This window comes from Chrysemys picta, chromosome 1 (assembly GCF_011386835.1).
Source record: "Chrysemys picta bellii isolate R12L10 chromosome 1, ASM1138683v2, whole genome shotgun sequence".
Taxonomy (NCBI): Eukaryota; Metazoa; Chordata; order Testudines; family Emydidae; genus Chrysemys; species Chrysemys picta.
In genome coordinates this window covers 122,199,758-122,224,214 of record NC_088791.1, presented here as the reverse complement: position 1 = coordinate 122,224,214, position 24,457 = coordinate 122,199,758, and the positions used below count along the sequence as shown (strand labels likewise).

Sequence of the window (24,457 nt, the reverse complement as noted above, 5' to 3'; positions counted from 1 at the left end):
TGGTGAAAATCTAAAGAGCGTATCAATAGAATTGAAAGCATTTCCTGAATGCATATATTTAAATATTCATACCAACATCTCACACACAAAATCTAGTCATCCACTTTTGCCCCACTCACACATTAAAATAAATATTTTATGATATTACAAAAGTGGAGACAAGCAATTGGACTAGAGGAACAATTCAGACAAACAGGCTGAAAGTATGCAGTGTTGTTATAGCCATGTCGGTCCCATTAGAGAGACAATGTGGGTGATGTAATATCTTTTATTAGACCAATTTATGTTGGTGACAGAGACTAGCTATCGAGCTTACACAGAGCTGAAGACCTCTGTTTAAGCATGAAAATTTGTCTCTCTCACCACCAGAAGTTGATCCAATAAAAAATATCACCTCATGCACCTTGTCTCTCTGACAGGCTGAAAGAGCAGTTCTCAAGCAATTCAGAAGCCATGTGTTTGAGACGAATGATCCTGCAAACACTTTCACATGTGTTGAACCTTAAGCATGTGATCAGTTCGATTAAAGTCTACGATGATTTGGGGCAATCATAAATCTTACGAACAAAGGTTTGTAATTCAGTGAAAGGGCAAAACTTTTCATTGTTATTCAGACATAGCAAAGATGTTTTTTCGATCTTTCATGAAAAATGTCAGTTGCTGGAAAAAATGTAGTTAGCTTCTTTAGATTCAAGATGTAGGTCCCAAGATTTTAAGTCATGTTTACCTGATAAAGCTGTTGTCCCAAGAATCATGAGCATGCAAACCAATGGAAACTGTCCATACAAACTGTCTCACGTTTAAGCGGACTGAGGTACAAAAGCATCACAGGCCTGGTAGACAGATCTGGGAGCAGGTACATAGCTCAGTAACATGGGGATTATTAAATGGAGAATACTTGTTACTTCTCCATAAATCAAGTCTGATGCTCAGTTTTTCAGCATGAATAAAGTATATTTCATTTTCCTTGCCTCTCTCCTGAGACTACCAATATAAGAATCAATATGAAACAATTGTGGCAATTTTTGTAATCTATAAACTTGAATGAGACCAACTCATTTGACATTGATTGCAGGACAGCAATCAAATGGTAACAAATTTAGGTCATTATATTGACCTAGGTAGTATCTGAACTAGTGACCTAGAGGTGAACAACTTAATAGCTTCTTCCATTCCCAGTCTTACGAACATATAGTCACACAATGTCACTTTTTTGGTATAATTAAGGTCCGAATCAATCTTTTATTATAGTTTAGGACTCACAGGTATTCCAAGTCATGGAGACAAATAAAAGCTGAAGAAACTGATTCTTATTTTTCCATTGTTCACAGCTGTAAATAAAACACACAGGAAAGTGCTTAGCTAAAATATTCCGTTTTCTAAGAGTAGTTTTCAGGATTATTTTCCAAGGAGAATGCTTGATTTTTTTGAGAGAGTTGAGCTTCAGTAATTAATATCGGTAAGTGGGAAGAATTCCTTAGAGAGTTCTTAAACCAACGCGGATATTTATTCTTAGAGTAGTTCATGTTTTATCTGAGGAGGAGATGGAGATGTTGGCATTTGAATTTTGATGTTGTTAGTTTATTTTTATTTATTTTTTATCCCTGGCACTTAGAAGGGGAATGTGGGGGAAAGAACCACTATTTATACAACAATGATTTTGATATGAATAATCTGTCATAACTTTTTGCCAGATACCATGAGTATCGCAATTGCTATTTTATTTTCCCCTATACTGAAATCCACCCCATCCAATCCATTTTCTTCTGCATTTGTCACCCTATGATATGTATTTTTCATCTGTTTTTATTAGCATGTCCTACAACTGAGGGTGCAAAATAGCTTCAATTAAAATGCTCTTCCCTCTGATATGGGGTTAATTCTCAAGAACTAGGGTTAATTTGGGGGAAGTAAAAGTGGAAATTTATGCTGTTTCTTACCCATCATTATTGATCAATATTATTGTGTGGCATGTAAAGTAATATATATATGGAAAATATTTACACACCATAGTAATTTTTGTATTAAAATAAAATTAATTCAAGGCAAAGTGGTACGATACCATGTATGAATTTGTAAAACAGAGCGAGTTAACACTTACAAGAAGTCATTTGAAAAATAAACAAAGGTGGAAAATGAAAGGAAAACCACAGAAAAATGAAAAACATAATTTTATCAAGTACACAAAAAGGTCAGCGAAGGACCTAAGAGAAAAAAATTGCTAAAATGTTCTTTGCTTTACTTTTTTTCCCCCAAGGAAGATGAAGAGACCTGCTAGAAAAAACAAGTCGCCTCAGAGGAAGAAGAGAGAACATATGTTGGAGGAAGTGAGGACTATGACAAAAAGAGCCACTCAAGAGATTATCCATATATATTATGTATATCTCCTAGTAAAAGAAATGGCAAAAAGTTCAGGATACATCAGAGCAGAAAAGGATTGACTGTGCTGCTGAATGCACTGAGCACACCAACAGTGCACTAATTAAAAGTGTTAACAGACCAATAGCAGGTGCAATGTGGAATCAACAGTGAGGGCGTTAAGAAGATTCAGCACACATTATAAAAGGCAGACTATACAGTAAATAAGTAATCTGATAACAGAGACCTGGAAGATATGTGGGAGAGGAGATTTACAATGGATAAAGAAAGTGTGGTATAATGAATGGGGCACTCATATGGGAGACTTGAATTCCATTTCTGACTCTGCTACAACCTGCTGTGTGACCTTGGGCCTCTAGGTGCTACTGTAATACAAACAGTAATAGTAACAACTGAAGATGCTCAGATATTGAGGTCAGCAGTTTGACAGGGAGAATATGATTACTAACCTGAAAGAGATCAGATAAGCACACAAAACCTCTTGCCCATTTACATCTACAAGACTGAGCTGGAAATCTTTCATAGGATACCATACACATGTCCTCCCATCTGAAAATACTACAGTGAATGTTGTTCTTATGGTATTTTGGAACTTCTAGTCCCAGCCAAAAAAAAAAAAAAAAAAAAAAATCAGATGTGAAAAAAAATGACACTTGGATATTTCCGAATATAAAAGGGTTTCTTTTATTTCAGTTCCAGAGGTATAAAAAATGGGTCTCTTCCTTATGCTGCTTGGTAGACCGTGATGAGAATTGGTATTTGGAATCAAAAGTTCTTCACCTTCCTATAAGATCAAGGACCACTGGAATCCTGTGGTAATAAGTCCAAGTTCTGTGGCAAGATTCCTGAGGTTGTGCCACACTGACCGACTTCACAAAACTATTTTACCATACACCAGGCTTTGAAACTATGATCTAATCCAGGGGTTCTCAAACTTCATTGCACTGCAATCCCCTTCTGACAACAAAAATGACTTCATGACCCCAGGAGGAGGGGCCTAAGCCCACCCAAGCCCCACTGCCCCAGGTGGGAGGGCCAAAGCCCATGCCCCCCCACTCTGGGCAGGGGGGGGGGCAAAGCTGAAACTCAAGGGCTTCAGCCCCAGGCAGGGCATCTGCAACCTGAGCCCTAATGCACAGGGCTGATGCCCTCAGGCTTTGGCTTCGGCACTGGGGCTTGGGCTTCAGCCCCGGACTCCAGCAAGTCTAAGCCAGTCCTGGCAACCCCATTCAAAGGGGGTCGTAACTCACTTTGGGGTCTCAACCCACAGTTTGAGAACCACTGCTCTAATCAATTTCAGCATGCAGTTTTTGCTTGCTAGCTTATGCAGAGAGAGCAAGCAAATGAAAAACAGCTTGCTTAGCTTTCAGGGCTACCAAGTGCATCAGAACATGGCATTACAATAAGGGTGCAAATATTTACCTATTTTATAATTTGCCACAAAGTTCTTTTTTTGGAGAAGCAAAGCACAACTAGGTTTAATGTATTCTGTCACTTACAGTCTAAAGCCAAAATGAAAGTTAATTTTGTGTAGCAGAGTTAAACAGCTTGCGGCTATCTTATTAGTTATTGGACTGAAAGAAGATGCCACAAATAATTGTTAAAAACACAGTAATTTCCAGTCAGACTATTCTGTAGACTCTTGCTAATTCATCCTTGGTTTGCCTACAGTTCTGGAGTTTGAACAATGTTTCTAGCAAAGGGTTTCACCACAAAATCAGATCGCCTCTCTCCAATCCAACAGTGAGATGGAAGCATTGCACAACACTCAGCTGCTGTTCTCCAATAGTTTCTTTGCTCATCAGTACTGTTTGAAACACGTGGCCTGCACAGGGTGTCCAATCTACATCACAGAAGTGCTTTACTTAGTAAAGGCCTGATATGACTCCCAATGAAATCAATGAAAAGTCTTCCATTGACTTCAGCGGGAGTTGGAGTAGGTCCAATGAAAGCAGATATGGCACACGCACAGGGAGCAGCACTGATGAGTAAGGTGATTAAAAAAAAAAGTCACTTTCTGACTGGCAAGTACAAAGACACTTTTCCCGCCATATGTTTCTATTTGAATGTTAACACGAGTACCTAAAGTAATTAATTAATATTGCTTGCTATAGATATTAGCCTTAAGTTTGTATGGCTAGCAATATTAACTAATAGCACATTTAAACAACTCCTATCTAGATTGCTAGCCTCTTTTAAAAAAAAAACAATTAACTCTGGCCTTTTTCCACCTTTCGCCCCCAGGAATATAGTGATGTGTACACACTGGATAACTTTCCATTTTTTTGCCTTTTCATTATTTCTTCTGCCTGGATTCTGAGTCTAAAGGAACCAAGGTGATGGTTTGCTTGAATCCTCTGCTTAAGCCTAGAGTGATGAATCTCACAGCTTCTCACTCCAAAACCTCCTTTGTGTGCTGTACGAGGATATGTAACTCGGTATGATTTGGGAGTATGAAGCTTTTCTAGAGTTTTTCCATTTTTGTTGTCTGCTAGCTAAGGTTAAATAGAGTTAACAATTTATGTTACTGGCTGGCATGGTTAAATTTTCTGTACGTAAGTATTAATGCTGCTGGGTAGTTATTGTAAGCCTAATTATTGTGAGGTGTTTTCGTATGAGTGTTATTTTTTAATGTTCAATCTTAACAAAACATCACCATCGAAATGTCCAGAAAAATCTACTCATTATTTGTAAAATACCTACCTCTTATATAGTGCTTTTCATCAGTAGATCTCAAAGCAGTTTACAAAGTATCGGTATCATTATCCACATTTTACATATGGGGAAACTGAAGTACAAGAATGTGAAGTGACTTGCTCTCAGTCACGCAGTAATCTAATGGCAGCACTGGGAATAGAACATAAGTGTCCTATGTCCCAATCCAGTGCTCTATCCTGTAAACCACACTACTTTTTTTTTTTATTAATTAAAGTGTGTGTACACTTTTTGCAAGTGGAAGTTTCCCCTGCCCCTCAACTCCCACAGCTTTATGGAACAGCTGAATTTAATTATAAAGCCACAATTTAAAAGGGGAAGAAAAAAAAAGGTTTCTGGGAAGATTCCAAATCCCTTTTAAAAACAGAAGTCTGAAACACTGTTAAGTGATTTAAATGTCTAGTGACCAGAATATATTATTCTCTAATTTCCTTTCAATTCAGTTGAAGTAATGCAGTACTTTAAACTTCCAAATGTGAAAGAAAGCACCGAAACGGCCCCAGCTACTTCAGAACTGGATGATCCAGCGTCATAAGAGAGGTAACCACACGTTAAGTATTGTTGCGATGAAAGGGCTAATAATACACAAGGTTATCAGAACAATACATTTGCCCTATTAAATGAATTCAGACTACCAATTTGAACCTAGGGACAAAGGCAAAGAAAATTCAGGGAGAAAAGAACGGTATCTGTACATCTACATTCACTCAACAGAGCAACAGGGAAATAAATATATAATTAAAATTCTGAAGCAAATGTTAAATCCCACTATCTTAAAATACTAGAGAGAGAACTTCACTACAGCAGCCACCTGAAAGACGGAACCACCCACTGAATGGATAAAAGTCACATGAAAATTCTAAATCAGGAAGTCAACAAATATAAAGGCAAAGGCCAATAACATTCAGAGTTACCTGCATGGTATGGAGTTTATTTTGGAATTTCATCTTCATATAAAAAGTAACATAAAAGTCTTGGGAACTTAAGTACCTTCTTTACTGAAGGTGTTCTCCCATCAATGTGCACACAATTCCCACTAGCACTAAAAGCAGGAGACTGGACCCTCTACAGACAAATAAGTAATGTGAATAGGTTACTACATCAAGGTTGCTGACCCCAAATGTTCAAAAATGATGAAGTGTAGTTGTAGCCATGTTGATCCCAGGACACTAACCAACAGAAGTTGATCTGATAAAAGATATTAGCTCACATAATCAGCTGACTCCAGGAACGGGGAATTTAAGTGAAACACCAAATTAAAAAAAAATCACAAAACTCAAGATAAAATCTTGGTTAGCAGCACTGCAATATACAGACAGACAAATTGATTGAGAAAATATAGTTGATAAATATGTAGCTTATACAATTCAACAGAGAAAAATAAACACAAAGAGGAAACATGCTCAAACTGGGAGGACGATAAAAGAATTAACTGGGATTATTAAAGTTTAAAGGACTTTTTGTTTCACAAGGTCTTTGGCAGAATGTGTTGGTTTTATGAGGATTTTCATTAATATTGTTTGATTTTTAAATCCATATGATTTTTTGTAAGCATTTGGGATACTTAGCCAATAATATTATATAAATACAATTCTAGTATTAGCAAAATATATGTATAATCAATCATTTAAATTATGAAAGGAGAGGGCATCCCTACATGGCCTGTTTTTTTTTCTTCTTCTCTTCTCATTCTAATAATGCCATGTAAAGTAAAGAACAAATTATTTACATAAATAAAATAGAGCACAATACCACCAGGAACTAGGTAAAGTCAATATTATATCAAAAGGCATCCTTACAAAGAGCCTCATCCTTCCTTACTGAAAAGGGATTTTGAAGATCTTAGCACTGATAAAATAGGGAATGTTTAAATGCTAGCTTCCCTCTAGGTGGTCCTCCAAAGTAGGTTCCATTTCCAGATGTAATTGCTTGTCAGCCCTAACTGGATGCCTGAACAGTCTCCGATAGTTCTGTAAAGTACTTAAACAGCTGGATGGTACAGACCACTGAAACTAAACTCTTTTTTCTCTTGCCATGGCTCTCTTTCACTGCCTTCCTTTGAAGTCTATGCCACTGAGGAATCAACAACAGCTGAATAACATGTGTTATCATACAACATTGAATGCAACAACAATACTGCACAGCAAGACATTTTGTTCAATAATCCTGGACTGTAGGAAGAACTGAGATTTATTTTGTTGGGGATAATCCCTTTTTCAAACACAATATTAGAGTAAACAAGACAAGCTAAATTAAAAGGTGACTTGATTACAGTAATGCATTATGCATATGAAATGCAACAATCCATTTTTTCCTTAAAATGTACAGAAGTGTTTCCTACTGAACCGCTGCTTAAATCCTTACAGGCAAATTCCAAACAAAGTCTTCACTTATTTGTGGCAACATAAAACTGAAAATTTTCAGTGATATGAATGAAAGCATTACAGACTGATGGAGCTGTAATTACGGTGGGAGATTCACTGAATACTCACTTCAGGGGCTGTAGATAATCCCATTTTCCTGTCCCATTTAGAGCAAATTCTGTGCTCTCATCTCAACATCTAAAAGCCCAGAGTATCACAGGACTATCACACAACTTGACACAGGCCTGTAGAAAGAACCATATATTCTGCCAATGCACAAAAGATTTAGGCAAACTCCTCTTAATGTCAAAAAGGAGACAATAATGTCAATTTCCTTTCACCAACTGGAAATAGTTCCGAGTTAGTTATGGGCAAAATTTTCAATTGTGGATACCTAAAGTTAGACCTCTGAATGAAAGTCAGGCCACTTATTTCGGTGCCTCAGTTTGAATACTTTGGTCTAACTGTCCAGGTAGAATTTGGGGTTCTGACAGCATGAGATGATGTCATCCCTACAGCCAAAGATGACAGTGATTCAAGTCTAAAGGTGTTCCATACATACAATATTGTGGTCGGATTCTGCAAAAACTTACTCCTGTAACTAGTTCCCCAAACACTACATCATCAGAATCTATATTATGACTGATCCTAAACCTTGCAGAAAAGCAAACATTTGAGATTACAGCCTATCTTCAGTGCACCCTTAAGGCTCAGAAACCAGAAGGCAATACAAAGAACCCAAAATGTATTAATTTTTTAAAATCTCATGATTTTCAAGCCAATCTCATTGGGACATGACTCAATAAGATCAGAAATTGTATGCATCAGAGTTGATGGCAACAGTCCAGTTCCTAGCGGACATTTCTTCACACTGCAATTTGGACTAACAAGTCTCCTTTCTGCAGTGTCTGCAAAGAAGCTAAGAAATAAGAATGGAACTATTCCTTTGGTTCAGGTTAGAGATATGCAGATGGGGTATTATGAGTAAGTATGCACTGATCTGTCAAAGCCATGCCTGCTCTGTGGATAAAAAGAACTTCTGTCTCAAGCCAACACTAAATTCCCATCATCTCATATACTGTATATTACTTTCAAATCATAAAGTAAACTGTGTGCATCGGGAATTTTTCTACTTTGCAGCTTTATAAAACACAATATAGTGCATGAACACACATGGAATATTCTAACAAATATGGTTCCTCAACTAGTATTCTAAGGCACTGTCATTTTTAAACAAATACTGTATACTAACAAATTTGCATGCAGTCACTTTCAACAAGTGATCTTAAGAGTAATTTACAGACATGAATGGAAAGCTCAACACCATCTCAGGTACAGATGGGTACTGTCTATGTAAAGCTCCCACTGCCATTCAAGGCAGAAGCAGAAACAGAATCCATGCTCTTTCAGATTTCTGGAGATACCACCAATGAATGGAGTCCAATATATAGTTTAAAAAGATTCACAAACTTGTTGCCAACAGCATTTACTATGTTCCCGATCTGTCTTCTGTGAACCCATTCAGAGTTTTTCCTTTTTGTCTCCTACATGCTCTGAACAGCCAAAGAACCATCGTTTTATTAGCTGACTAGTTTAAATAAGCAGGGTCAGCTTCAATGGGGATTTTTTCTCTTTTGGGGGAGTGAGGGGAGAAGGGAGGAAGTGGATTTACAGGTTCTTATATAGCTGTAGAAACTGCATTACACAAATTATTTTGTTATTCAGTAGTATGTCTTTCAGAACAACTCTGCGAATGAGACAATCATTTCTGTTCCCCAAGGAGAGAACCATTGTGCTGTCTTTCATTGAAAGGATTGCTTTTTTATGACTTAGTAATTTTTTAAATGTCAAGTCTTACCTATTTTATAAAAAAAAATTAAAACTAAACAAAATTTGCTGAAAATATTGACCCACTCCCCTACCCCTTTCCCCACAAAAAATGAGAAGGGAGGCAACAAATCAATCCGTAATGACATTTTCTGAAAATATATACAGTGGGTTATGCAACATAACCAAGATTAAAACTGACTGGTTCAATTCTAGGTAAAGTAGTCAGCATTTTATTCATGAATTATACACATTTTTTCTAAAATAATATAATCAGACCATCAGGTTAGTGTTCTCTATGTTAGTCATAACACAACAAACTAAAACAATCTTTAACCAGGTATCTTCATAGAAATCAATTGATAATTGGTTTATTTTCTCTCTACAGTTCAGGGCATATTTAATTTTAACTAGAGGTGCTGCCTATGGAGGGTGCAGAATATAGTAAAGCACAAGCCAGACTTCATAACCCACAGTACAGCAAACTTTGTCATGGATGTAATTAGCGTCTGGTGATTTTTGTTATTATGTCAAGCTTTGATATCTTTGCAAGGGTCCAAATGCAAGACAGGTGTTATTCTACAGAGCATGCCAAACATGTACCCTCGATCTCCTTCATATTTACAACACCGATCAAATCCAAGGGTAATATTGACCTGCAATTTAATGTGTGGCTCTGTTGGTCACATCAAAATGACATTTGATTAACAAGCAAAAGGAGTTAGCACACAGAAGTATATGACTCAAAAACTTAAGAAAAAATGTATTCCATATCAAGAAATCACCAATAGCCACAGACCTTTACAACAATCTTCACTACTGCATAAACCAAGGACCAAAATCCGCCTCCTTACCCCTTAAAGTTCCAAGCCTTGTTATTGTAAATGATTCACTCAAGCTTTCCTCACACTGTTCCTAAAATCTGATCCACTCCCTGCTGGCAAAACAGATTTACTTATAATCTTTTTTTTCTTCCCCTCTACTAGCAGAGAGAGGGGGCAGGGGAGAGGAATAAGAAAGATTAATCATCAAATAAATCGTCACTGCCTGGACAGGAAAAACAAAACAGTCCACGTTGTGAAGAAGAAATCTTCCTAATTTCCATTAAATGGAAGGCAGAAAGAAAGACAGAACCAGAGATTCCTCTGCTCAGCAAAAGTGGCCTCTAACCTCTCTTCTCAAGGACACAGAAAAATACCTCTTACTTTTTAAGACTTGTATGCGGCTGCTATAGGAGACAGAAGATACAAGGAGGACGGGGGAGGGGACAAAACTGCAAGGAGGCAGGAAAAGGTGAAATAGAAGGGGAGAGGAAACTTACAAGGAAGGAAGAGAAACGGGTAGGGGAAACCAGGGAGAGAGGAAAATGCAAACGGAAGCAGAAACGAATAAGGGCTGAAGGTAGAACTGCAAAGAGGAGGGGAAAGTTGGGGATGGCAAGACGGAAAAAGGGAGATGGAAAATGCAAAAAAAGAAAAAAAGAGAGGAAAGCCAAGGGGGAGAGGTCCGAAAGAAAGGGAGAGCGAGAAAGACTGCCAAAAAAGAAGAGGAAATACGAAGGGGACTGAAAAAACGCAGAAGAGGAAGGAGAGCGGAAAGGGGGGAGAAATGCAACAGAAAGCGAGAGGAGGCAGGAAAACACGGAGAGGAAAACTGCCAAATAAAAGGGGAGCGAGAGGGCTCCTGGCAGGGGAGGAAGAGAGCCGAGTGAAGAGAGAGCCCGGGAGCGGCTGCAGGAGCGGGGGGCTCTCCCGGAAAAAACACTCCGAAGTTTGCACTTACAGCTCGGCCATGGCAAAGCCCCGCGGCGGCGGCTGCTGCGAGCGCGGGCCGGGGGATCCTGCAGGCGGGCGCGTCCTCTGGGCTCCGGCAAGTCGGCACTTCCCCGCACCGGCTCCTCCGGACAGGCAGCAACCCCGAGTGCGGGCAGCCCGCTCCTCCTCAGCGGCCAAATAGCCCGGGAAGGGGGCGGGGGATCCCGACCGCCTCGCTGCCAAGCGCAGCCGGCAGGGGGCTGGAGCGGGAGCGAGGGGGGCAGTTCAGGCGCTGCTGCGGGCGGGCTGCAGAGTGTGGGGCTGCTGCTGCCCCCTCCTCTGTCCCTGCGTTGCTGGGGCCCGGGCACCCAGCTCCTCCCCCTGCCCCTCAATGTGTGTGTGTGCACGCGCGGGGGGGCTCGCACCGCAGCCCCGTCTGCTCCGCGCTCTGGTTCCCGTGGCCGCACCGCGGCGGCGGCGGCTGCCTCCCGGCCGGGAGCAAAAGTGTAACGGAACCGGGACACCAGCGCGGCATTGTGGGAGCTCTTAAAGCAGCCGCCGCCGCCGCCGCCAAGCACAGCCCCGGCCCCGCACCTCGGGCCGCATCCCGAGGGGCTGCCCGCCTAGTGCCAGGGCTCCCCGAAGGGAGGGAGATTTCTCCGCCGGGGAGGGGGTGTTGGAAGTGTCTGACTGCATCACACGGGGGGGACAATAGCTTCTTCCATGAGGGGATTTAAAACCTGGCCTGAAGGAGAACCCCTAAAAAGAGACTCTTTCATGCCAACCCCCAGAACAGGGGTGAGAAACTCCGGGATGCGCTGTCTCTGCCCTCCCAACGCTTCCGGGAGTCCGCCGTCTGCACCAGCATCAGCCAGGGCTAGGAACCGGGAGGAAGGAAGGAGGAGAGCGCGCGATTTCCCATGAGCGATAACAGGTCAGGAAGAGCTATAAACGAAGCGATGCTCAGCTGCATGCTCTTTGGTTTGTCTGTGTTAGGTTTAGTTTTTCATTCACCCTGCTTGGAAACTATCGATTCTGACCTCCCCCAAAGGTCTGGGGATTTTTGGTTCCACTAATTATAGACCGTGGCCAGTTGGGACTTAATATATTCTTACTCTAGAGGGAGTCCCGTTATACCACAGAGAGAGAGAGAGAGCGAGATAGGTAAGAAATGGTAAATATTTTCTCTAAAACTTTGAAACGCTTTTTTGTTGTTGTTGCAGAAATATATATAAAAAAACCGAAAATCAAAATGTTTGATGGTCATTTTTGGTTTCCAAAAGCCAAAAAAGTTTTGACTTTTGATAATTTCTCGTTTTTGAAAATGGGGAAAAAACTTGGAAAATTTGAAAAAGGAAGTAAAAATTTGTGTTACAAAAACAAATTAGGTCATTTTTGTCCAAAAAAGTTTTTAATGACAAATTTTGCCCAGCGTTAGTGTATGTATATACATGTACATCCTCAAGACCAACTCATGTGGGGGGAGGGAGGGGAATTTCTAAAAAGATTTTAACTATTTGAAACTTTATTTTACATAATTAAAATAGGGATATTTCATGCAGATTCTTTTACTTTTGTTTTGTTTGAGATTACTCCTGTTCACATTTTAGCAATACTCCAAATTACTTCTGTAGGCTAAGAGTGTGCGGTTCTATTCCTATCTGTCTCTGAGGCCCCAGTCGTTCAACTGACTCCAGGCAGACAGAGTTCTGCACCTGCATAGCTCCCCGCTGAAGTCAGTTGCTGTAAGGGGCTTTATGGGATTATTCACATGCTTTAAACTAAGCACAGGCATAAATGCTTGTAAAGTCAGGGGGTTAGATTATAATCACTTCCTCTTCCTTTTATGTCCTATATCTCACTGAGCACATTGTGGACACTTCATAAACAACAACAGTAACAACATGTGGCAAAGCCACAAGCCTCTGCTAAAGCACAGATATCTTGGTATTCATATGATCATCACTTCTAAAGTTCCTAACTTTCCTTTTGTCCCTTCTCTGCTCTTAAGAGAGAGAGGGGAAGGGGCATTCATTTGACTAAAGGGCCAGATGTGGGCTGGTAAAGGTAGTGCTCTATTGGATTGGTAAAATGAACAATTTTTCTTGCTTTTATGGATTTAGGGCATGATTGTCAGAAATGTTGAGCACCTGCATCTCTCATTGATTTCAGCTGGAGTTCTGAGTGCTCAGCTCTTCTTAAATCAGCATGTTATAAAAGAAAGTTTTCTTCTGTTTTGAAAATGTCATTGATAACCCAGGATTATAAATTGTTGCTTTAGGGAGAGAGAGAGAGCAAGCTTTGGAGAGCCCTCAGAAAGGAAGGGATAGTTGTGCTAAGAGATGTGCTCATATCTATTCCTGACAGCTGTTTCAACAACAATTGTTGTGTTTTTCAGTTGTTTCTCTACATTAATATGATGACTTTTGTTCAAGATCTTCCTAGCATATGCGCAATGTGCCTCAGGAGGCATGTTACCAGGATTCATCACTGAATTTGGTCTGCTGGTAGGATCATTAGCTTCCCCAGCTTGGGCCGGGTACTGACGGGGAGTGTGATGTGAATGCTGATCCATGCCCCCCTGTTCTAGATATGAATTTATGAATACACACATCTTGAAATGAAAATGTAGAATTGTTATACTTGCTGTTGGATTATGGTCATGTCCTTAGCTGGTGTAAATTAACATAGCTCCATAATATTGGAATCATAGTCACAGAGTTTAAGGCCACAAGGGATTACCAGATCATCTAGTCTGACCTCCTGCCTATCACGGGCCACCACCACCTGGCATCTGTACACTAAACTCAACAACCAAAATTCTCCCTGGGCATCTTATTCAACACTTGTAAATAAATACATTTCTAGCCTTTATGGTTTTGAATATACATTCTGGTCACATTTGGAAAGTTAACATGATACCTCCATGATTCAGGAGTTTGTAGTTGGGGAGCTCCAGGTCTGGTCAGTTTCACAGCTGATGTACAGGGCTGGATGGGGAGTAGTGGAACTGTGAAGAATCATGCCAGTTTCATACTAATGCTGCTGCTGGAGACAGTTAACATAAGCAACAAAAGTTGTTCACTGGGAAGGAGGACCCAGAAAACAGAGCTAATAGCTTAAGTAGCAAAGACCTCTCCCCAGTGCAGTTAGGAGGCTCTGAATTTGAGGGTAGAAACAAAAAGCTCCATCAATTAAGAGATTGTAGAACATCAAAATTATAACCCATCTATATGCTAATACAAAAGATCGAGCTCTCAAGTAGGTCGAGGGATGGCACCATAAAAGCAATCCAAGCACCCAGTGGCTGGAGATAAGAGAATTTGATTCTTCACCAAGAGAACCTGGACTTTCTTGGTGGAGCCCGCTCCCTGGCTTTCCTATCTACCTGTGCCTAAAAGGATTAATCTTCTGGCTATTAGTTGACTGGTAAATTTCTCAAGTTCTGTCTAAGCAGAATTCAGTTTTGACCATGTTGTTTTTTGTAAATATTTCTGCAAATTAAGGTTTGTTCATATGAATTGTTTACTGAAAGCAAACCCTGGCCCTGTATCTGACATGCATTTCATCACAAAATGAAATTTGCTTTGGGCAGTAATTGAAAAAGTTTACAAAGATTATGTTATCCAGTCAGGGAGCAGAAACAATGCTATGTGATACAGGTGACCAATCACATACCTTGCCCATAAGGAATTGCAAATATAGACTGTCCCAACAGGATACTTTCAGGAAAAGAAATACTGGCAGCAAACAGTTAACAATCAGTTTGCAATACAAGATGAGATTTGTTTGCATGAAGCATTTCTACAACTATGAAGAGTGCATAAATTAATATAAGTCACAGTCTGATTGCAGACAATTCACAAACAGGAAAAAAAAAAGCTTACATTTTGCCAAATAAACTGTTTGTTGCAAGTTACTTAGCCAACTATTCTTATAAAGATTGCAAAAAGTACAGCATTCAGAATACCACTCCTCCCTTCCTTCCTAAAACATGCAAGCAGAACAGGAGTTGAAATACTGGCTGACTGAAGATACAAGACTATTTCTCAGAATCCAGGGTTTCATATATGAAAAGGAAAGAAGTTTTGGGAAACCAGTTGTTGTTAGATGAAGAAAATCCTTGTTTAAAAATTTTATTACTTACTAAAAACAGTCACATGATGAGTCATTACACTTCTATTGTTTACCACTTCAAAAGGTCAACAGAACTGGAGCCTGGAACATTTTACACAATTAGATTTCATATCCAAAACTAGTTTTCTGTCTTTTTTCTCCGAGTTAAATAATACCCTTCTTGGACTTATAATTCCACCTCTTTTGGTAGACATTTACTTTAAAAAAAAAAACCCTGTTACATTTAAGTAACTAATGGCCATACTAGAGAAATTTCAAAATATTTTTGATATATTCAGGATATATGTAATAACATATACAATGTTCATCAATATTGACTTTTGTTTCATCTGCTTATTTTAGGAGGCTTGTTTGCTAGTAGAAAGACAATGTAACTGTTTTGACTATAAACACACTCTTCCCCCACTTCCCTCCCCCAATTTAATTGTAAAGGGGAGGAAAGTAGCACAAATTCCTGCTAAATCAAGGTGGCATGCATGGAATTTTCAGAATCATGTGTGCATGGCCTGATAAGCCAATATGTCCAATAGAGGCATCTAAAATATTTTTCAGCAATTATTTTTCAGAGTAAAAAGGGAAATCTTTTGGAAGATGTGGTGATGGGAAGAGGAAAAAATGGAGCCTTCTTATTGGCACTGAGTAACCATCTGTGATTTGATATGCTTAGTTGGTGAACTGGAGGTGACAAAGATAGCTGGGAAAGAAAAGAGAAAAATTGGGTTTAAAACAGACTATCAAGAATACAGGCGAGTCTCATCTTACGCGGGGGTTCCGTTCCGCGGTTAGCGCATAAAGCAAAAACCGCGTATAGTCAAAATTACATTGAGTTGAATGGGAATCGCCCGCACTACAAGTACAGTATTAAAATTGTTATTTTTCTCTCTTTTTGTTTTTGTTTGTTTTTGCCGACAGCGTAAAGCTGAAATCGCGCATGTTAAATGCGCATAAGATGCGACAGACCTGTAGGGCTAATATGTAAAAGTATCCACCAACATTCTGTGGCATAACAAGCAATGAAGTTATTTTTTCAGCTACAGTGGCAAAGGACAAGGGATCTACTTTGTTGGAAACATAATGGCTCAGTACATTACATGCAATTCAGATTAATCTGTTGAATTTGGCTTCAGTCCATCTTCCCTCTGTATTTTTGGATTGGAAGAGGGCAGACACTGGGTACGTCTATACTTACCTCTGGGTCCGGCGGTAAGCAATTGATCTTCTGGGATCGATTTATTGCGTCTTGTCTAGATGCGATAAATCGATCCCGGATCAATCCCGGAAGTGCTCGCCGTCGACGCCAGTACTCCTGCTCCACGAGAGGAGTACGCGGAGTCGCTGGGGGAGCCTGCCTGCCGTGTGTGGACCCGCGGTAAGTTCGAACTAAGATAGTTCGACTTCAGCTATGTGAATAACATAGTTATTATATAGTATCTTAGTTCGAAGTGGGGGGTTAGTGTGGACCAGCCCACTGATTCAGCAAAGCACTTATATACATGTGCTGCTTTTCCGCATGTACTTAAGTCTGATTTAAGTCTATGGAACAGAAGAACATGCATAGAAGCTAATCACATGCTTAAGTGCTTTGCTGAATAATGGTCATACTTACTTCAAGATATTTATTGGAGGAAAAATGTTTACTCAGTTCTTTTTATTGGATGGTAAAAGGAGAGTGATTGGTGAAAAACAGTTTCTTGCTAATATCTAAGAACAAAAGGTGAGTTTCATTGAGGAAAGCCAGGGAACATTTAGCTCTTTCAAATGAATAAGATTTTTTCCCTTTTAATGGGGATGTATATTCAATGAAAAGAAAAGGAAAATCAGAGACACTAAATATATCCATATGAGCAAATTACCAACAACCACAACTTAAAAATTTACAAAAATATATAGCTTAATCAAATTACACTCTTGAGAAGATATGGACAATTTTTGTTAGGATAAGTAAATTACAAAATAAGAAAAAATTGTACAGACAATGTATGCTTGTTTATGAGACTACTTATTGTGGTAGAAGTCTCTCAATCCTGCAAACAGTTAAGCATGTATATATGCAATGGGACTTGAAGTTAGCAGTTAACAGGACTCTTCATATACATAAAGTTACACACATAGAATCCTAGAAATGTAGGACTGGAAGTGACCTTAATAGGTCATCTAATCCAGTCCCCTGCACTGAGAAAGGACTAAGTATTATCTAGACCATCTCTGACAGGTGTTTGTCTAACCTGTTCTTAAAAAACCTCCAGTGACAGAGATTCCATAACCTTCCTTGGTAATTTATTCCAATACTTAACTACATTAACAGTTAGGAAGCTTTTCCTGATGTCTAACCTAAATCTCCCTTGCTGCAATTTAAGCTCATTTCTTCTTTCCTGTCCTCAGTGGATATGGAGAACAATGTATCACACTCCTCATCAGTAAAAGTACCTTCTACATACTTGAAGACTATTACCATGTCCCCCCCAACCCAAGTCTTCTCTTCTCCAGACTAAATTAACCCAGTTTTTCCAATCTTTCCTCATAGGTCATGGTTTTTAGACCTTTAATCATTTTTGTTGCTCTTCTCTGGACTTTCTCCAATTTGTTCACGTCTTTCCCAAAGTGTGGTAATCAGGACTGGTCACAGGACTCCAGTTGAGGCCTTATCAATTCTGAGTGAAGTCAAAGAATTACTTCACATGTCTTGCTTACAACACTCCTGCTAATACAAAAAAGCTAATATCATTCTGGGATGGAACAGTATTACGTTGTTGACTCATATTTACTTTGTGATCCACTATATCCCCCAGATCGTTTTCTGCAGTACTCCTTTCTAGGCAATCATTTCCCATTTTGTATGTGTGAATTGATTATTCTTTCCAAAGTGTAATACTTTGCATTTGTCCTTATTGAATTTCATCCTTTTTATTTCAGACCATTTCTCCAGTTTGTCAAGACCATATTGAATTCTAACCCTGTCCTCCAAAGTGCTTGCAACCCTGCCCAGCTTGGTATCGTCCACAAACTTTACAAGTGTACCCTTTCTGACATTATTCAAATCATTTACGACGATATTGAATAGAATCAGACCCAGGACAGATCCCTGTGGGACCCCAATTGGAATGCCCTTCCAGCTTGACTGTGAACCATACTCTCTGAGTATGGTTCTCCAACCAATTGTGCGCTCACCTTATAGTAATTTCATCTAGGCTATATTTCCCTAGTTTGCTTATCGGAAGATATGTGAGACAGTATCAAAATCCTTACTAGAGTCAAGATAAATGACATCTACTGCTTCCCCCTCCCCACCCCCCATCCACAAGGCTTGTTACCCTGTCAAAGAAGGATATTAGGTTGGTTTGACATGATTTGTTCTTGAAAAATCCATGTTGACTGTTACTTATCACCTTATTGTCTTGTAGGTGCTCACAAATTGATTGTTTGATTATTTGCTCTATTGTCTTTCAGGCTGTTGAAGGTAAACTGACCGGTTTGTAATTCCCTGGGTTGTCCTTATTCCCCTTTTAATAGATAAGTACTACACCTCTATCCCGATATAACACGACCTGATATAACATGAATTCAGATCTAACGCGGTAAAGCAGCGCTCCAGGGGGGGCAGGGCTGCACGCTCCGGGGGATCAAAGCAAGTTCGATATAACGCGGGTTCACCTATAATGCCGTAAGATTTTTTGGCTTCTGAGGACAGCATTATATCGAGGTAGAGGTGTATATTTGCCCTTTTTCAGTCCTCTGGGATCTCTCCTGTCCTACCCATGAGTTCTCAAAGTTAATCTCTCAGAGATTTCTTCTGCCAGTTCCCTAAGTATTCTAGGATGTATTGCATCTGGCCCTGCAGTCTTGGAGCTTGTCTTCACTATCAGGGAGATTGACGCTGCTGCAATCGATTGCAGCAGGAGTCGATTTAGCGCAGCGGTCACCAACCAGTTGATCACGATCGACTGGTCAATCCTGGAGACTCTCCCAATTGATTGTGATCTCCGGCGGTGTAGCAGGGCTGCCACTAAGGCAGGCTCCCTGCCTGCCCCGGCCCCACGCCACTCCTGGAAGTGGCCAGCACACCCCCGCAGTCCTGGGGCAGGGGGTGGGGGAGGGATCTCCACACGCTGTTCCTGCCTGCAAGCACACCCCCACATCTCCCATTGGCAGGAAATGGGGAACTGTGGCCAATGGGAGCTTCACAGGGTGACCATATGTCCCTATTTTATAGGGACAGTCCCAATATTTGGGGCATTTTCTTCTGTAAGTGCCTATTACCCCCCACCCCCGTCCTGATTTTTCACACTTGCTGTCTGGTCACCCTAGAGCTGCAGGGGTGGTGCCTGCAGAGAGGGGCAGTGCGCAGAGCCACGTGTCACCCTCCAGAGACTGCAGGGGTGTGTTGGCCCTTTCCGGGAGCGGCGTGGGGATGGCTGAGGTAAGTGCCACCCCCTTCAATAGGCAGGTTCTGAATGGCTCTGCAGCATTAAGACCAGGAGTAGCATGAGTACAGCAGGTCCAGCTATGCTGGACCAGCATTTCTCTTCCACCACCTAACCTGCAGCCTCCCGGAGCCAGCCCCCCATACCCCTTCCTGCACCCCAAGCTCCTGCCTGAACCCCCTCCTACAGCCAGCACCCCGTACCCCCTCCTGAACCCCATGCCCCCTCCTGCAGCCTGTACCCCCAGCACCAGCTCTGATCCCCCCTCTTGGAGCTAGCACCCCATACTCCCTCCTGCACTCCAACACTCTGCCCCAGCCTGGAACCCCCTCCTGCACCCAAACTCCCTCCCAGAGCCCGCAGACTGCAGCCCCACCTGCACCCCAACCCCGTGCCCCAGGCTCAGCCCAGAGCCCGCACCCCCTCCCAAACCTCAACCCCCTGCCCCAGCCCAGTGAAAGTGAGTGAGGGTGTGGGAGAGCAAGTGACAGAGGGCAGGGGAGGATGGAGTGAATGGGGTGGGGCTTCGGGAAAGGGGCGGGGCCTCAGGGAAGGGTCGGGGTAGATCCTGGGTTGCCCTTAAATTCAAAAAGTGATCTTGGGCATAAAAAGGTTGGAGACCACTGATTTAGTGGGTCTAGTGAAGACCCGCTAAATCGACAGCAGAGTGCTCTCCAGTCGACCCCAGTACTCCAGCTCTCTGATAAGAGGAAGGTAAGTTGATCGGAGAGTGTCTCCCATCAATGCAGAGCGGTGAAGACACTGTGGTGAGTCGGTGAAGGCTACGTCCACTCCAGCTACCTTATTCACATAGCTGGAGTAGCATAACTTAGAGTAACTGGAGTAGAGTAACGAAGACATCTAACTTGTCAAAGTTGTTCTTAACTTGTTCTTTTTGCTATTTTAGCCTCAGATCTTACCCCATTTACACTGATATTCATTATGTTAGTTGTCCAATCACTGCTAACCTTTTTGGTGAAAACTGAAATGAAAAAGGTATTTAAAACTTTGGCCGTTGCTGCATTTTCTGCTATTGTCTTTCCCTCCTCATTAAGTAATGGGCCTACCTTGTCCTTGCTTTTCCTCTTGCTTCTAATGTATTTATAAAATATGTTGTTACCCTTTATGTCCCTAGCTAGTTTAATCTCATTTTTGTTCCTCTCTAATTTTGTTCCTACATGCTTGTGTTGTTTTTTAAAAATCATCCTTTGTAGTTTGACTTAGTTTCCACTTTTTGTACGACTCTTTTTTGAGTTTCAGGTCACTGAAGATCTCCTGGGTAAGCCCGGGTGGTGTTTTACTATACTTCCAGTCTTTCCTATGAATTGGGATGATTAAGTGTTTGTAGGAGTGGGGCCTACATTAGCTGTTAACATTTATGTGAAACAGAGTGGAAAAAATGGCTGCCAATTATCTGACAAAAATTATCACAAAACATGAACTAGCAGGGACATATTTTTAAAAGAAAAAAATGTTAAAGTAAGACTCCTTCATTTTCCTGAGCTGAATCTATGAAATCTACAAAACATTTTTATAGCATTATATTCTCTGTAATTCCATGAACTGCTGCTTATTATTCAGTAAAATCACATTCTTTGGAAAATGTTAAGGGTTCATCAGTAATTAACTCACCAAATTATCTCCCCTTCACTCTCCCTAGAAAAAGATTGGAAGAAGTTTCTATTCTGACTATTTCGAATTTATCTTCATTTATATATTGCATTCCAGGGTCTCTAGTTCTTTCATACTAATATGAAATAATACTTATATAATATTAATAATATTAAATAATACTTCTGATGAGTGGCAACAGTATCATGGATTATATGTAAGAAAACTCCTAGAATTGATCTCTGTGGATGTAGAACATATAAGAAAGGGCACTTCTTTCAAATACTATTGGAATTAGCGCTAGGTGAATACCACAGAAAACAAAGCATGAAGTTTTTGCTCTAATTTGAATAACATTTATTTAAATTGAAATATTCTTGTGTGCATTTGCTTCGCCCATGTTTATGCCCCTTTTGGATCACTTTCCATGAAAAGTTCAGAGGATGTATTTCAACAGCATGAATGCCAGGGGAAGTGAACTTAAACTTGTCTGCTGATGTATTCATGCTAGAATTGGTGCTCCATATCCTCAACCCCAGCTCCATCCCTTTTGGCCATGCTGGCAGCACAAAAAGGACAGAGAGAGTTGCCCTAATATGTATAGCAGCTGGGGATTCCACTGGCCTATTACATGGCATAACGCTGGTATAGATTTTTGTACACCACAAGTCCTGGTCTCACTAGTGTAACAGACATGGCAAGGACATTCCAGAGATGGGAGGGGACAGAAGGAGATGAGGCAGAGTGTGCTGCTCTCCTGAAACCTTGACTCATCAGTCCTGGGGATTCTCTAACTTGTGCCAGGGACCAAACTTTTCTCCTACTATCCTCAACCACCTATGCTCCTCCTTCCTCAGATGCATTAAGGAGAGCTCTGGCACACTTGAAGATCTAGCTCAGTATATTTTTTATGGAATGGGACGCAGCTTGACACAGTAGGGCAGGAATGTAGGAATGTACCTTTGAAACTAGAGCCATGTACATTACACGCACACACACACGGTACAAATATGAGGAGGAGGAAATTTAATGGAAAGTCTTCACCCAGCCAATTTATTTTATATTAGCCTACTTTTTCTGAGAATAATGGCATTGTAGGCCAGAAATGAAGAGTATACAATTGTCTAAAATTTCCTAATCTCCTGCTCTCCTTGAGCTAATCTTTGACTCTCCTGATACTTCTGCTCTTCACAATGTCTCTTGCTGAGAAGTTCGAAGCCCCAGTGGCTTCTTTAAACTCTTGTCCTGATTATAAGTTAGCTTCATTCAATCAGAGAACAGAAACACCATGTGACTTATGTGACCGATTACAAGTAATCAACACAGATGTTGAGTATCAAATATTTACTGTAAACTGTTCATGATCAATCCACAGAGTAAAAATACTAGCAAAAAATGTATTGAGTAAATTCAAATAGGCCTTGATTCAACAAGTTAAATTTAACCCTGTGCATATATGTAAGCACGTCGGCCCAGGTCCTCAGAGGTATTTAGGCTCCTAATTTATATTGAAATCAATGGAAGTTAGGAGCCCTAAATACCTCTGAGGATTGGGGCCATAGGCACTACTTATGTGATTAAAGTTATATATGCTCTTAAGTACCTTGGAGAACTGGGGCTGTAATGAATAAATCTGAGCAAGTCCTACCTGCTTGCAGATATCCAACAAGCATTAAAACAGGCTAACTGTTTTGAGTAGTTTATTTGCTGCAGATGATTTGCTCAGTTTTAACAGGAACATTTTGAGGGTTATTTTAAATTGTAGACACTGTCTAAAACACTGGGGAAATATGCTAGCATTAAATTACAATTCTTAAGTGCATTCTTCAAGCTCTTTCGTCTTAGTTTTATTATTCTCTCTAATTAGTATTTAGTTTGGAGCCTGGAGAGCAATAATTCTTTATTGTTGCTCCTCCACATTTTCTAACTCTAGCTTTGTTGTTTACTATTGATCATCAGCCACTTGTTGCAGCAAATGTAGAGGAAAATACAGTCTATTCCCCAAGGAACTTACTACAGTCTAAAAGATTGGCACTACAAGTTACTAAATGCCTTCAACTGCCATTGGCTTTAGGGGGTATCAAATGCATTCAGAGACTTTGCGGTATTTAAGACTGGGCCCAGACCAAAACCAGAGCAGACACAAATCGCTCTGAACCAAATATTTAGCTGGTGTGATGATTAAGAGATAGAGCCATCCCATATTATTATTGTTAATTATTTGTATTAACTGTAGCACTGAAGAGCCCCAGTCAAGGATTAGGGCCCCGTTGTGGTAGGTGCTGTACAAACACATAAAGACACAGCCCCTGCCCCAAAGAGCTAGTAGTATGGGGTACAGAAGTGTATTTTTAAGTAGGGGAATAATAGCTCTTCCACAGGTGGTGAAAAGCACTGATAGGCCTTATGCAAGTGAGTTTTGAATTGGGATTTGAAAGAGGAGAAGTCAGGTGAAAGAGAAGGATTGAAAGGGAGTGGTTAGGTGTGAGAGTTTGGCAGAATGAACGAAGTGAGAAGAATATATTAGTTTTCTTATTATAGGAGTGTAACTAGCATCTAGCTTTTGCTAGTTACTATTAAAAGACAAATAGAGAAGGCCAAATTAAGCCTTTGTGCAAACTCCCTTGGACTTCCTGGAACAATACTGGGGTTAAATTTTGCCCAGAGACTCTAAAGAAGTGTTCAAAAATAAATTTGTCAAAGAGTATCCTCTTTTTTTTTATCTTAGTGACTTCCAGTTCTGTCAAGCAAGACAGTCATGAACCCAGCACATGGTCTTCTGGAGAAATCACAGGAAAGGGAGTCAGGAGATCTTGGTTCTATCCCTGTGTGACCTTGGACAAGTCACATCATGGTTCTGTGCCTCAGTTTACCCATCTGTAGAATGGCGATAAAGATATGTCAGAAAGCTGTTGTGACACTAAATTCAATTATATCTGAAAAGCACGTTGAGATCTGTGGATGGAAGGTTCTACAGAAGTGTGGAGTATTACTAGTAAAGGTTTTATTTCCTACTCCCTGGCCATTGAGTAATTAGAACTGAGGAAATACCTATCAATAACCTTTTAAAGTTTTCATAGGCTTGCTTAAAACACAACATCCACAACAGTAAGGTACCCAGTATTGGAAATCCTAATTTTATTCAAATTTTGCAAGATTTGGCATTTTTCTTGCAGTCCCAGCTCCTGTAATCAGATGACTACATGGGAATCTCAGCTTTCATTAAAAAAGCAAGTTTCTAGCCCTCGTG

At 40.5% G+C, this 24,457-nt stretch overlaps 2 protein-coding genes across 10 annotated transcripts in view; one reads left to right on the top strand and one right to left on the bottom strand.

Moving 5' to 3' along the window:
* The window catches only part of RASSF8 (Ras association domain family member 8), a 138,957-nt gene extending 127,596 nt beyond the window's left edge, over window positions 1-11,361 (bottom strand). Inside the window, exon 1 of one of the 2 annotated variants that reach the window (XM_005296646.5) lies at window positions 11,067-11,361. The gene's annotated coding sequence lies outside the window, so the exon portion shown is untranslated. Of the gene's footprint in view, window positions 1-10,138; window positions 10,254-11,066 lie in introns of those variants that run through there. The other variant, XM_065569021.1, reaches the window with a different exon arrangement.
* The window catches only part of LMNTD1 (lamin tail domain containing 1), a 339,143-nt gene continuing 326,029 nt past the window's right edge, over window positions 11,344-24,457 (top strand). For 7 of the 8 annotated variants that reach the window (XM_042848562.2, XM_042848596.2, XM_042848557.2 and 4 more), the window contains exons 1-2: window positions 11,344-11,972; window positions 19,481-19,592. In XM_042848562.2, coding sequence (XP_042704496.2) covers window positions 11,959-11,972; window positions 19,481-19,592 — 126 coding nt within the window. In that variant the 5' untranslated portion in view covers window positions 11,344-11,958. The remainder of the gene's footprint in view (window positions 11,973-19,480; window positions 19,593-24,457) is intronic. The other variant, XR_010592973.1, reaches the window with a different exon arrangement.